This window comes from Phaethon aethereus (genome assembly GCF_964289735.1).
Source record: "Phaethon aethereus genome assembly, chromosome: 2".
In the NCBI taxonomy this organism is placed as follows: Eukaryota; Metazoa; Chordata; class Aves; order Phaethontiformes; family Phaethontidae; genus Phaethon; species Phaethon aethereus.
In genome coordinates, this window is record NC_138582.1 from 539,686 (window position 1) to 554,417 (window position 14,732).

General features: G+C 47.4%; 1 protein-coding gene across 1 annotated transcript in view; it reads left to right on the forward strand.

Annotated features, from left to right (window-relative positions):
- SCRIB (scribble planar cell polarity protein) overlaps positions 1 to 14,732 on the forward strand; it is a gene marked incomplete at both ends in the record, with an annotated part of 119,655 nt that overhangs the window by 24,647 nt on the left and 80,276 nt on the right. The window contains 12 exons of the mRNA XM_081996305.1: positions 141 to 197; positions 1,708 to 1,771; positions 3,021 to 3,095; positions 3,185 to 3,329; positions 3,690 to 3,808; positions 4,459 to 4,658; positions 5,442 to 5,608; positions 6,209 to 6,333; positions 7,522 to 7,647; positions 8,208 to 8,441; positions 8,913 to 9,230; positions 11,370 to 11,432. Of these exons, the coding sequence (XP_081852431.1) occupies positions 141 to 197; positions 1,708 to 1,771; positions 3,021 to 3,095; positions 3,185 to 3,329; positions 3,690 to 3,808; positions 4,459 to 4,658; positions 5,442 to 5,608; positions 6,209 to 6,333; positions 7,522 to 7,647; positions 8,208 to 8,441; positions 8,913 to 9,230; positions 11,370 to 11,432 (1,693 nt within the window). The remainder of the gene's footprint in view (positions 1 to 140; positions 198 to 1,707; positions 1,772 to 3,020; positions 3,096 to 3,184; positions 3,330 to 3,689; positions 3,809 to 4,458; positions 4,659 to 5,441; positions 5,609 to 6,208; positions 6,334 to 7,521; positions 7,648 to 8,207; positions 8,442 to 8,912; positions 9,231 to 11,369; positions 11,433 to 14,732) is intronic.

The following is a 14,732-nucleotide window of genomic DNA, read 5'->3' on the forward strand; positions in this document are numbered from 1 at the left end:
CGTTTATGTGTACACACTCGTGTATATGCATTTGTGCAAGTCATAAGGGGTGGTCCCAAGGGAAGGGATATGAACACCTCCTTGTATCCCTGAAGCCCTATCCAGTGAATTTGGCTTTCTCGCTCCCTTTTCTCTTGCAGTTTGGCAAACCTGGTGACTTTGGAGCTACGTGAGAACCTGCTAAAGACTCTCCCCACGTGAGTGTGTCTGTCTGGTGGCTTCAGGAGTCTCCTGCGTGATCGGTCTTCCTGATTCCTCAGGGACTTGCTCTTTCTGTAGTACAGGCTCTAGGACTTTGCTTGGGAGGGCTCAAGGCTTTGCATAGATTAGCTGCATCTTGCTGGATTTCTGTAGATTGGGGTGAGGAGGGAGAGAGATGGTACAGGGCTTAAGAGCAGGGGAGGATGTTCAGAGTCTGTACTCAGCCTCTTTGTCAGGACTGATTTGGAACAAGGCAGGTTTCCACAAGAAAGCTGCTGGAAATGGTGAGAACCATTTTTCCTGGAGAGCTGGAGCAGATGATTGATTCTTTTGCAAAAAAGGAAAAAAATGTACTGATGTGGGTATATGAAGAACTCTGTACACAGTGAAGTTCATAATTTAAAGGGCAACAGAATACCACTGAAGATATATTTTGCTTCAGACGTTTCTGTTTTCTTGGGTATCACTTCTTGATTGTTCTGGTTGAGCAGTTTGTGGGAGTGGGTAGGATAACTGCCTTTCCTGCAGCAGATAAAAAACAAGCCAGCAAAGGAGAAGAGGTAAGTCTTGTTAAATGTTTCAGAAAGTTAGGGACAGAGATGAATTCCTGGTAGAGGATCCAGCTGGTACAGCTGATGCTCTCAGGTAGATAGAATGTGGAGAACTAATGAGTCTGTAAAGTGAGAAACAGCAACCCCTGTTTGGAGAAGTGGGAGTTGGAGTCAATGGGGTAGGACCGAAAGCTGGGCCATGTCAGAAGAACTGAACCCTGGTTTTGTGGGGTTGCAGACTGCAGCCTTTTATATCACCAGGTTGTAATGTGTTTGGATACTCAGGGCACATCCTTGGATCGCCAGTGTTGACAGGCTTTGGTTCCCATGCAGGCTTCTCGCAGTATCTTGCCTAGTGAGCTTATTGTCTATACGTCTTGACCTCTTATGACACATTGTGCCGGTGTTGTCTTTCCCTTTCTCTTAAGCAGCATGGGCATCCCATTTGGGGAAACTGAGGCTGTTGAATTTGTCATTCCTGCCTCTCCCTGCAGCTATGCTTCCCTTGCCCCCCAAATATGTATTGTTGACTTTCTCTGCTGACTTTCTCCTGTTGTCTCTTAGTCTGTGCCAGGTTCCCATCCTTGCTACAAAAATGGGCAGCAGTGTTAAGGTGTGGCTTGTCATCTGTCATGTTTTTGCTCAGAGTATTTTATGGTGGGAGGGGGAGAAGGCATATTGGTGACAAAGTGGAAGCTGGCCACTTTGGGATTGCTGGTGCTACTGAACCCAATTCCCTGGTACAGATGGTCTGGCTGGGGGAAGTGTACGTACCAACTCCCCAAAACTACTTGGTCAGAGGGACTATGAAAAAGGTCAGGATTGCCCCACCTCTTTTAGGAGTTATTAAACGTTATGTAATTTGTGAGATGTGTGTCCTAGATGCTAACCTTCCGTTTGTTCGTTCTTTCTTTTTTTTTTCTCTCTTCCCTGCTCTACTACCTGTATCTTGCAGTTCACTCTCCTTCCTTGTCAAGTTAGAACAGTTGGATCTTGGTGGAAATGACCTGGAAGTACTGGTAGGTGAGGGATGGTGGGGAGGGAATATGGGTGGTTGGTAGGGGTAGAACCCTGTACCTCTGTGGAAGCAAGTGGTTTTTAATCTGAAATGCAGAGAAATAGACCTGCAGATTGTTTGGGAAGATTCTGATCTGCCCACCATGGCCTAGTCATTGTTCCCAGCATAATGTTCTCTTCATGCGTTGGGCCTTGTGTCTTGCTTCCTGTTCTCCTCATGCACAGCTTGCTCTGCTCTTTCCAAGCACTTTTGCTCTGGGATGTTAATTCTTGCTATCTAGCTGCCTAAGGATCTTTCCTTTCCAATGAAACTCTCTGGTGCTTCCTTTCCCTTCTGTGTTGCACTGCCCCCAGCTGTTGTTTTTCACTTCTGCTAGGCCAATTTTCTGCCTTTCTCCTTTCTGATTTGATTTCTCTACTGCAAAGTGCAGGACCATTCTATGTTGTTCCTGGCAGGGAAGTCAGCCAAGCATGGGGTGTATGTCCTCTGGAGTGGGATGCCTCCATGGAGGGCTCTGAGTGTAAGTTTGCCAAGAGCCAGTGCAGAGTCTCGAAATTCAGCTTGTCTTGACATTCAGGGACATCCAGTGATATTCTTTAATTTTGCAGCTATGGATTACGCTATTACTGAATCCTGCTTTTAATGTTCTGGAATGCTTTTTGGCAGAAACCCATGTAAATTGGGAGGCAAAGGAGTTTGTGCAGCTTGCTATGTACAAGGCTGCAGCATGCTTGTGAGAACAGTTACCTGCACTGCAGTGGTGCATTAGCTCCAAACCCAAATGCTAATCAGTGTGTTTGGTGTTTGTGGAGTGATGCTATGAACGTATGTCTACCATTGCTAATGGTGCTGCTATATCATGTTGAGTTGGCCAGTGTTATCCAAATGTTTGTTTTCCTGACTGGGAGGGGGAAGAGGAGAAAGACTTATTCTTCTGTAAGGCCAGAATTTCCAAAACCCTGTTTAGTTCTCTTCTTGTCTGCTATCAGACAGTCCTTGCTGTTGTCTTCCATGTTTCCTGTTGGGACTTTCTGCAGCCCGTATGCCACCCCAGACATTTTCAAACATGTGCTGCTATATTGTGGCACACCAACACATTCGCTTCATAAACCATTCGTGAATGGTTCTAGGAGGTGTGAAAGCAATAACAATGTATAGCTTTGCAGAGATGTGGTGTGATTTGTAGCATCCTAGGGCAGCTTCTTCCCTATGGAAGGGACTGATGCTATTCCTGCCCTGCTCTGTTACAGCCAGATACTCTGGGAGCGCTACCAAACCTGCGTGAGCTTTGGTTAGACCGGAACCAGCTCTCAGCCCTGCCTCCAGTGAGTACCTGTTCTGGGCCATTGATTCACCACTTTGCTCCCTTCCTTAGCTGCTCCCTTGAGCCGTAATGTCTCCTTTCTGATCCTAGGAGCTGGGCAATCTCCGCCGCTTGGTCTGTCTGGATGTGTCAGAGAACAAGCTGGAGCAGTTGCCCAATGAGGTCAGTGGGCTAGTAGCACTGACGGACTTGCTCCTGTCACAGAACCTGCTGGAATGCATTCCGGATGGGATTGGTGAGTATGGCGGCATGGGGAGCAGTGCAGGACTTCACTGCCCAGGCAGTGCTCCTGGCATGGGGGGCTTCAGGCAAGAGTGTATGTAACAAGGTATTAGGGCTTGATGGACATAGTCACAGTAGTTGAGTGCAGAAGTGGTAGATGATACTGGTGAGCAGAACTCTACAGGACATATTCAGGTACTTGATCTGCATCATGCATGTGTGAAACCTGTGAAGAAACCTGGTGGGGAAGAAAGGTAGTGCCTGTAGTGTTAGGTTACGTGATCCCTGACGGGAGGCATTTCAACCAGATGAACATAGAACAGCGTCATTATCTCTGTAGCGTAGTTCACACCTAGCTTGTTGCCCTGGCCAGGTCAGCTGAAGCAGCTCTCCATCCTCAAGGTGGACCAGAATCGGCTGACAGAGGTGACAGAGTCAATTGGGGACTGTGAAAATCTGTCAGAACTCATCTTGACAGAGAACATGCTGACAGTAAGTACACTAGCAGCCACCCTGCCTCTCCTTTGGTGTTCAGTTTAGCCACGTGCCAGGGATCTTTTCCCATCTTCTGGCCTCTGAGCCAGATTCCTGAGCATGCTTCAGCTGCTCTCCTTTGAGCTGCTTTGATGCACAGTTTCACCTAGCTCACAGGCTCTTGAGAAGACCCTGCTGGAAACTGCTTTCTCTCACTCTTTTCTTCTTTCTGAAAAATTCTCTAGGATAGCTAGGATGCTGGCTCTAGGATTAGCCAGTCCTGAAGCCCATCCAACCTGATGGGAGCAGGACTACATCAAAAGCTGCATTTGGCAAGGGGCCATGGAGTACTGTAATTTAAAATGGCCCTGCTCCACAGTGCTCATGATTTGATTGTTAAAACACAAGTACTGGGAATGGACAAATGAACAGGAGAAAAATCTTGACCAGTGGTGTTCTGAGTGTGCTGTGCTGAGGTGAAGAGGTGGCATGCCACAGTCTGTGAACCCGAGGGAAAATCTGTTCCAAAGTTCTAGTGAGTACTTTATCGAAAATGTGTCTGCTGGGACAGAAGACAGCCTTTTTTCCCCAGATGGAGGGCTTTATGCCTTTATACCTTTATACTACTGCTCATATATTTTGCAACTATTGAATCGTCTCCTTCCTAGGCCTTACCAAAGTCCCTTGGCAAGCTGGCCAAGCTGACGAACCTGAACGTGGATCGGAACCGGCTAACATCCCTTCCATCTGAGATTGGAGGCTGTGCCAATCTGAATGTGCTGTCCTTGCGAGACAATCGGCTGGCCCTCTTGCCACCAGAGCTTGCCAACACCACTGAGCTTCACGTCCTGGATGTGGCTGGGAACAGGTCAGCAGCAGGAAGGGTAAACAGGCTTGTAGGCATGTTCCTAAGGAGACTGCTGTGAAGGAGCAGCATGGGCTGGCCCCTGGTGTGTTTTGGGAGACACTGGATCTGTGCTGATCCCAGGATCCATGTTTGGGAGAAGCCCAGACTGACTGCTTAGGTCTCTGGAAAGAGGACATATATTTCTCAAGCTTTGCTTGTTAAGCCCTTCTGTGTGCTACTTGAATACAGGGTAGAGCTAATCCAGAAGTGTGGGGGCATTTTGCCATGTGTGAAATAAAGATCAGGGGAAATCCCTGGTCCACTGCCTGCCTTCCTGCAGATTTTGTAGTTTTGTGTCATCAGTCCTCTGGTGATTGGTGCACATTTATGATGTGCACAACCCCACAGTGTGCAAATATCTGTGATCCGTTCTGAAAGATTCTGCAGTTCTGTTAGCTGATGCTGGTATATTTTGTAGCAGTTGGAAGCTGACTGGAGCTTCTGTTTGGAACACTCTCTGTACACTGGTCTGTGAAAGCATAATTTTTCTGTCTTCAGACCCCTCTTCAAAGTTGACCATTTTCACAGTTGATGGGAGTTGTCCTCTGCTAAAAACTGATGAGGGTAGGTTACTGGAGTGCAGTCTGTAGCTGTGGCAGAGCCACACGCAGCATGAGACAGCTGCTTCAGTGTGTATAAGTGGCTTGGCTTTGTCTATTTTCAGTGCAGGTGAGGCAGTCTGGAGCCAAGCTGAAGTTCCTTTTTTACCAAGTAAGTTTAACCAGCAGTTCTTTTCTTTTGCAGGCTGCAGAACTTGCCATTTGCTTTGACAAATCTTAACCTGAAAGCCCTGTGGCTGGCAGAAAATCAGTCTCAGCCCATGCTGAAATTCCAAACAGAGGATGATGAAAAGACAGGAGAAAAAGTTCTCACTTGTTACCTGCTTCCCCAGCAGCCCTCTCCTAGCCTAGGTAAGACACTGCATTATGAACGCTGTCTGCAGTACCGTGTACTCTGGAGAGTGCTGTAGGGAAGAGGCCTTGAACCTTCCTCTCTGCTTGGTTGGGCTGTTCTTTGTTACTGTGATACCTGTAGCAGGCCTAGGCTCCTGAATGGCTGGTGGCAACCTTCCAAGGCAGGGATTGTTAAAACTGAGAAAGTACTTCTCTGCCAGGTGGTAAAGAAGCTGCAGCCTAGTCTTCAAGTCTTCTGCTTTGACCTATTGACAAAGTAGTTCATTGTCTGTAAGGTTTGCTTCCTGTCATTATGATATCCTTGTGTCAGTAATTCAGATTCATGCCTGAATCCTACCTTTTTCCTTAGTTCTTAGGTAAGGAGTGCTAGAGCTGAACCATTCAGGTCCTTTTGTAGAGGCTGCTGTAGATCTGGTGGGAGATATACAAGAGGTGACAAGATCAGGAGGCTACATCGTTTGTCCTTAAGGCCTCTGTGTTTGATGCCATGAGCAGATGCAACAGAAGTGCTCTAAGGGGTTGAGAATGGTCTTTCATCCAAGCCTACAACCCAACTTGTTCAGAAAGTAGCTCCCACTGTGTTATCTTTCTTCCCAGAGAATCTTTTGCAGAACAGTGTGGATGAGAGCTGGACGGACACCAATTTAAACAGAGTCAGTGTGATTCAATTCCTGGATGAACCCAAAGTAGATGATGAAGAGGAGTCTGGAGCTGAGAGGCGGGTAAGAAGAAGAGTTTCTGGAGGCTTGTTAGCTCCCTATGGAAACATAGGCACAGTCTAAACTTTTTTCGTAAGATGGGAGCCATTATGGTGTTAATGTTTCACCCTGTAATAGTGCTGCAGACATGTACTACATTTTTGCAGTCCAAAGGGCATTTGGTGCCATGTGGAGACAAGCAGGTATAAAAGAGGATTCCTTGAGAGCCTTTGTGCAGATTTACATTTTGACAGCTGTCCTGTGGGAATTGAGCTGTGACTGTTAACCTGCCCATACATCATTTGCGTAGTCCAGAGATCCTAACAGTCAGAGCACTGTCAGGACTAGATTTTAGTTGACCCCACTCATGGGGAAGAACTGCACAGGCAATCTCCACTCCTCCAAACATGGAGTCAGATGCAAGCCCATGCTGTGGAGTATCCTGTTACTGAAGTAGCTAAACACAGTAGACAGGCTCAAAAGCTGTGGAAGATCATTTTGCTTTAGTTGCAGATGCAAAAGACAGGGTGAAAGTTTCAGTTTTGAGCAAGTAATCTGTTGCTTTAAATCTCTTGCAGGAATTTTTTTCCCTTTTTATCTTGTGGAGAGAGATTCTCTTGAGATCCTTCTAATAAATGGTATTTGCATCTGTCCTTGCAGCATGTATATGCTGATGGTGTTTGGAGGTTCTGTGGGGGCTTTTTGTTTGTTTTAAACATGGTTATTCATTTTAGAATACGTTTTTTCTTGACTCTTAGCTAGTATGGAACTAGCTAAGCATGACAAATTCTGGTTGCATACAGGCTTGTCAGACATGTTAAGAAACACCAGAAGGATTAAGAAGATACTCCATCTGTGTGTTCCTTTAGGACTTTCTGTGTTGGCAGTTTCGCATTTACTAAGCCTGAAGCACAATTTAAAACAACCTGTCTCTACAATTCCTTCCAATCTCTCTATCAGATGGAGAGCAGGATAATGTCTGAGAGTGAGCTTTGAGAAGTGTTATCTGCCTCCATTTCTTTCTTCTTCCCAGCTGCAGGCTATAGTAGTGGAGAGGCCCAGATCAGATCCTGCAGCCTGACATTTAGGTTGCATCCATCTGGGGCTCTAGCACTCTGATAAAACGTCTTATTTGAAGTGGTTCAGTCTTGATGCATGGCACATGATGCTCTGACTGTTGAATCTCCTGCGCTAAGTGTTTTTCTTTGGTAGGGCTTACAGCGTAGAGCGACCCCTCATCCCAGTGAACTGAAGGTTATGAAGAAAGTGATTGAAGTTCGGCGCAATGGGGTATACGCTGCAAAGCCTGACACGGACCTGAATTCTCCTAACTCAGAAGTGAGTGCTGTTCGCTAAGAAATGTATAACCATAGAGAACATGTAGCAGACTTGGGGGATGGGGAGGCAGTGTGTGTAAGCTGGGCAGAAAGAGCTTAATTTTGGGAAAGACTGGAATGGACTGAGCATGGATTGCCCGAATTCCAAGGGTTGGAATCTGCCTTGTGGTGAAGCTGGGGCCATTGAGATAGAGCAAGAGATACCACCAGGAGACAGAGAATTGTGTAAGGGGAATTGTGTGCATTTGTATCACTTTTTTCATAACACAGGGAGAGGAAAAGAAGGCTCTGATATTCCCAGTAACGAATGATAGGAATGGAGTTCTCAGAGGAGGCATCTTGCTGCCCAGGTGTGATACGGAGAATAAATGCCTGCACAGATAGTGGAATAGGGGTGGACCTAGGTGAAATGCAGCAGGGTTGGCAGGGAAAGCAGTGGGCAACCTGAAGAAAAAGCTGGTTCTGTTGGTACTGGATCATACCCCACCTCGCACCAGTCACACAACGTTGCTCTATTTGCTGCTTTGGTTTCTATCTTGACATTTACAATCATCTTCTTAGGAGAAGAGGCTGAGCGCCATGTCAAATCGCAGTGAGGACTCCCACCTTTCCAACAGCACTGCCTCTGCTGACTTTAGGGGAGAGGAGCAGGGAGAGGAGGGAGAGAGGAGCTGGCCAAATGGGCAGGTGCCTGATATGCAGGAGCTGGAGAAGGAGGTAAAGCCCAGAGCTGAAGAGGAGCATAAGGAAGCTGCTGTCCAAGAGGAGGAAGATGTGGAAGTGGAATACAATGAGGTAGGAACCTAGGAACTGCAGCAGGGTCATGATAAAAAGTGGAAGAACTTTAAAGTTTCAGAGAAAATGGTAAATGGATGTACAGAGTTTGATTTGGGCATCACTGGAGGCAAATACAGGCCATGGAAGCCAAGTGCAAGTAGAAATTCAGGCAAGGAGCCTGAATGTGGGAGCTGGGTCCATGGAAGGACAGAATGGGAGCCAGGCAGGGACTATGGGAAAATCAGAGTTACAGGTTTGAGTGCTTTCAATTACTGGAGCTGACAGAAGATGTGTCTGGGTGAAGGAGCTTATACGGAAAAAGGCAAGTATGGTGAAATTTTAATGTGTATTCCTGCATCTTCTTTAGCACAAAAGCAACAATGCTGGCCTTGCCCCGTTGGTAGTGGGGGGGACAGTAAGTTTCTGCACTACCTCCAGATGTGCCTTTTACCTGAGGTTCACAGACTTTCTGGGGCTTTGCCATTGTAGCCCACTGTACACTTTGCTGAGGACACACTAATACGGAGTGAGGATGAGGATGAAGATGAAGAACGACCATTCCCAGTGGAGAAACAGAGGCTTATCCGCAAAGACACGCCCCATTATAAGAAACACTTTAAGATAACTAAACTGCCCAAGCCAGAGGCAGTGGTGGCACTCCTGCAGGGGCTCAACAGCGATGGAGTCCCCAAAGAGGAAGAGGAGTTAGGAGGCTGCAATAACAACACAGAGCCCGAGGATCAGGAGGAAGCATGGAATGAGGATGACACAAAGAATGGAGCTTTATCTGCTCAGCCATCAGTGAAGGTAAGGTCTTGTGGGGAGGGGGAAAGGCCAGAGGGGTACCAGACCTCCCTTCTGCTACTTTGAACTACCAACCATTGATGTGGTACCAATGAAAACATTGGCAAGAGGCTCCAGCACTTCAGGAGAGACATGCTGAGGGTGGGAGAGCTGAAGTTCGTTCTGGGGCTCACATGATTGTCCAAGAGCTGTGCTATGTTGCTTATGCCTGACTCTTTGCGCAGTATCCAGATTCTTGCACTCGCCCCATTATGTATGATGTTGTGTTCTGTGCTGCAAGAACAGTTCTTTTGTCCCATCACTGACAGGTTCTTCCATTCCTTTCAATCGCCTTCTTGCTTGCTGGTTGTTGCACCTCATTTGCAACAGGATGGATCTAACCTCAGGCTTATGTTCAGGCTGCTTACACCTCTTTTTCTGCCACAGTGCTTCCTGGAGAGGAGTGGGTAGTGAGAGCAGACAGGAGTGTGCCCTTCCTATTGGTTTCACCCTGTGCTTGCCCCAGTGCCAAGTCTGGTGAAGTGTGCATTGGGGTTTAGGGGAACTTGTGCTCTGGAGTTTTGCCATTACCATGGGTGCACGATGGGCCTTTCTGGTTATGCTGGGGGCTGATGAGATAGGAGGTCCTTGGCCCTGCTTGGATGAATTACCATGGTTGGTTAGGGACACACACAGATTCTTGCTTGAGGAAGATCCTCACAGTGGAATAGGAATATACAGATGAGGGACACTGTATGAGGTTAGACCAGTTCTTACTGAAGTTGCTGTGATGATTTTGTGATGGGTCTTTGGCAAGCAGGGGTTAGGGCGTGGCTGAATCTCCATCATAGTCTGACATGGGTGATTTGTGGCTCTCTAAACTGGTGTAAGATGCTGGAGTGAAATCTGTTCTTGCTGTTAGCTCACACACTCCAGACTGTTGGGATCATTTCCACCCCACAATGGAGTTCAGATGGCTCAGGGGAAGGTTCCTGCACTCAAGTTTGCTTTGGAGCCTTTATCTCAGTGGTGCTTGCCTTGCTGTATCTGAGTTGATAGAGCTTGTCCCTTGCTCCCTAGGGATGAGGCATATAGTTTCCTTACTGTTTGTGAAGCTCCTCAGAATGAAAAGGAGTTGCTGCTGCTTGTAAGAATGTGTGAAGCCATCTTGAGTCCCCTTTGTCCAAGACCTGTCTTACTTGGGAAATGCCTTCACCCAAAAAGCTTATTTTAGCCAGGGACTCAAAGCTGAGGATCCACTGACCCACTGGCAAAATCTGTGAAGTCTACATATACGTTGAGACCACAGGTTTGGTGTATTTGTCAGAAAGTTACCTTTGTTATTGGCTAAGCCTTCTGCCTGGCACAGTGTTCCTTTCTGTGGAGCTGGGTTGGATGCTTGCTCCATGAAGGCAGATTTATTAGCTTGCCTGTTGAGCTGCCTTCCAGAAGTGGGAATGTGGGGAGCAGTGTCACTGTGCAATGGAGTTCCAAGTGAGAGGTGCTGCATATATGCATTGAAGAAGGAGGTAGGACAGGGTGTGCAGGAGGCTGAATCCTTAAACCAGAGGGTTTTTTGCAAAGACAGCTGGTTTTCAAGAGAAGTTCTATGATTTCCTGCATTTGGGAGCTGGATCCCTGGGTGTCTGGCAGGATGCACTGTTCCACCAGAGGCTCTTCCCTTTGCAGGAGGGACCAATGCAGTTTGATTTGGGATCGCTTCATTCCTGTGCAGCAGCTGGGTGGCACCAGAGGTCCCTTTGTGCTTTTCTCCTGTGTTATTTGATCCTTCCTTCTTCACTGAATGACTTGGTATACAGGGGAGGTAAAATCAGCTAATAGTGTTCAGATTGTGAGCTTGGTCATCACAGCCTCAGAGTGCCAACACAGACAAAATATGGCCTTAAAGATGCAGCTTCCAGTTAGCTGGTTCAAAGAGCGCTGACACTCTGCATGTTGTGAGACCTGGGAGCAGCCCTGTCACTGGTACTTGCCTGGTAGGTGGTAATCAGGAGTGGTGTGAGTGGGGTCTGCTCTGGTGCTGTGTGGCCACACCTATCAGAGTGGTGTGCGTTTGTGTGTTGGGTGGTGGTGGTAGTGGTGGCGGGTTTGGTTTATGCTCCACTAATCCGCATGCCTCTTTGCTGGTTCCTGTCCTAACAGGGGGTGTCGTTTGATCAAGCCAATAATCTGCTGATTGAACCTGCTCGCATTGAGGAGGAAGAGGTCTGTACCACTCCTACTGTTCTCTCTCTGCCAAAAATCATTCAGTCTGCTTGATTTGCTTCCCAGGCTCACCCATTGTTGTAGGGGAAACTCTGATCTCTCTGGGTCAAGTGGCTTCTGGACCTGACTGATCACAAACACACAATGATTGTTTCCTCCCCTGCTTTCACCTCCTTTCCCTACTTTTCCATACCTGAGGTGAGAATGGCTGCTGCAGATCAGGAGTGAGATGGAAGAAATTTAAAAATCCAAAGGAGGCTGAGGTGGAATGTTCAGTTCCTGTTTGTTGTGCACTGAGGAAGGAGAAGGTGGAAGAAAATAAATGCATACCTCTGGGAGTGGTGGGTAACTCTGAAGGAGTAGAGGCCTCATGAATCTGCTGAGTGCTGTGTATGACCCTTTGGGAGAGGGAGGAGGATCTAACTCAGGACACTGTGCCATTGCACAGTGAGAATGGTGGAGCTAATGATTCATGCATCTCATGCAGCCCCCACTTATAAAATCCCCTCAAGTCCACATGCAGCACTTTGAGATGTCAGAAGGGGGCAGGTGCCGCTAGAGGGTCCGTAAAGCCCCTGGCACCATGGATGATGTTCTGTGCCAAAGTTTGAAGTCCTGTGTCTTGTTGCCTTAGCTCATCCTCTGACTGTGATTAACTTCCTGAATTTGTTCCCAAGCTTTCAGTAGGGTTGCCTGATCCTTAGGGTCAGTGGGCTTTCTGCAGGCAGTGCTCCCAGGGACCTGTTGGAAGCAGAGTGCCACTGTCACTGGCAAGAGGCAGAAACTGTTGTCAGTACTAATGGCTTGTATGAAGGTTTCTTCCCTTAGGACAGCACAATGGTACCAGACCCATGTATTACTTGAGAGTGCTCTCTCTGTGAACTTGGCTGTTTGCTGCTCCCTCGGGAGTAAAATGGAGGCTCTTCTTTCTTGGTCTTGGAGTAAGACTTTCTGGGAGGGAGATGACAGATCCTTTCCACTTAAGGCAAGACGTGAGCTGGCTCAGATGTGGTCCGCTGTTAGTATGTCCCGAAGATTTTTCCATCTTAGCTCTAGATCACTGAAAAAACATGTTAATATGTCTTACGTTTCTCTTTTGCATAGCTCTTCTGTCACTCAGAGGCAAAACTGAATATAGCCAGGTGCTTCCCGATCCCTTATTTGGGAAATAGTGCTCTTGGTCCTTCTTTCCAGCTGTTGGACATGTTTCATTTGCAGCGTTTTCTTGCTCCTCAAGGTGCAGTGGCCCAGGAAACGTCTGTCTTGTATCGGGAAACGGTCTGCTTGCCTTTTCCTTGTCTCCTGCCTGTGCTTCACCTGCATCTGATGGAAGTGCCTAGAAATTCTCTGTGGTGGCTGGAGAAGTTAGCTGGTTAGAGACCCCATTTTGCTCTGGTGCCCCTGCAGTGCAGTCTCCTTTGTGCAGATCTCTTCCCTCACTGTAAAGAGCAATGTGGTAGTGCAGGTCCCAAGGACAAGCATACTGGGGATCCACCAGATGGGTGGTGGTAGCTGAAGTCACCCCAGAGCAGACCAGCTTTGGGAAGCAGTTGATTGTCCTACAGCTCTGGGAGAGTGCTCAGCTCAGTGCATGGTTGCTGACCTCTCCAGTCAGTGATACTCTGTCATTTTAGTGGAATCATGCTGGGCACCTACTAGGACTGCAGCTCATGTGGAAGATCCAGCCTCCAGAAACAAGCAAAAGCAAACTGGGGAACACGGGCTGTGAGTGCTGTAAGTGAGAGCTGAACTCAGGCACTGTGCAGTTGGGACACCTCACTTATGCTGAGAGGGGTGCCATTGCCATTTTTCCTAGCACATTGGCTGTGAAAAGCACATGCCTGTCGTTGAGTAGGTGGAGGACAATAGGAGAAATATTCAGGGCCTTAAAGACTACTTAGCATCTGAGTAGAGAATTACTTGGGAAGGGACCACTCCCAGAAGTAGAATCTACCTGCTGTTTCCAGGGATGATTTCTTGTCCTTGAGAAGAGCCTTTTATAGCTAAACCAATGGTCTGATGAAACTGAGCAAGACCATTGCAGAGTGGAGAGCCTGGTGCCCCTTGAGCAGCACAGTTTAAGTTCATAATGCTGCTATCCCATTCCTTGTATAATTTTATACAGCTCTTAGAGAGAAGGAACTGCTGATTGTGTGTTCTTTAAGCCTAAACCACAATCCTGAGCCAAAGACTAACCTTTCCAGAGTACAGCTGGAGACATCTGCCTAACTTCTGTCAGCACCCCAGCATCAGGGTGTAGGGAGCCTGGTGCTGTGTATGCAGCTCGTACTTCCAGAGCTCCTTTAGCTGTTTGTGCCAATGGGACTCTACTACAGTGAAAGAAATAATTTTGTTAAAGCATATCATATCTGATAGTGAATATCTGGATTCCACTGCTGACTCGGTTCCCAATGTTTTGTCTCGGTCTCCATCTGCACTCCAGAAATGGCTGTATCTGGGTTGTAGAGAGGCTTTTGAAGGAGAAAAGAACCGTACTGAGCTGCTATTTGAAGGCAGAAGGTTGCACCTGAAGTCTGTTTGTTTTCAGGTTTTTTTTTTAAGAAACAGTCCAGAAAGAGCTGCTGTGCAGATTGAAGATAGTTGAAAGAGGGTCCCAAGTTCTGTTTAAGTGACTGATGCTTCTTTGTCTGCAATAATGGCTGATGACATCCTTCTGTGTTTGCCCAGGCGTAACCCATCTTCTGCAGAGCACCTGAAAATACAGCAGTCATGAAAGGCTCTGCACTGGCAAAACTTGTGCTGACTGAGGAGCTTTATAGGCTTTTGCTTTTCCCATGATGGTTTCTCCCAGCTGCAGAAGGCTATCTGGAAAGGATTTCCCCCCCTAGGAAAAAGCTAGGCTGATCTTAGATGTTGTCAGCTGCTTCTGCACAGATGTCATATCCTGTCACTCTGGAGTCAGAAGTGAGACAAGTCTTCTCCTTAAAGGAGTCTTGTCCTGTGGAAATTGCTCAGAAATACTACCATTTGTGTTTGAATATAGGCCTCATGCTTGGCACCACAATTGCTGTTTGCCAGAGGCAAACCGTGACAGCACAGCTTGGTCCTGAAGCATACAGCATTAAGGGGGTTCAACTTTGAAAAGGTTGGCCCACTTAGTGCGTAGCATCGGGAGGCCCTGCCATCATGAGCAGTCCCGTTCATCTCAGTGATGCTGTTGCAATGCTGCCTTTACACTTGGACCTCTGCACCTTGGTCTGTTTTTGTTGTTTGCTGGGTGAGACCATGTACTCTTGAGGACATTGTCAGGCTTAGAACTCTTTATGTACCAAGCGTGAT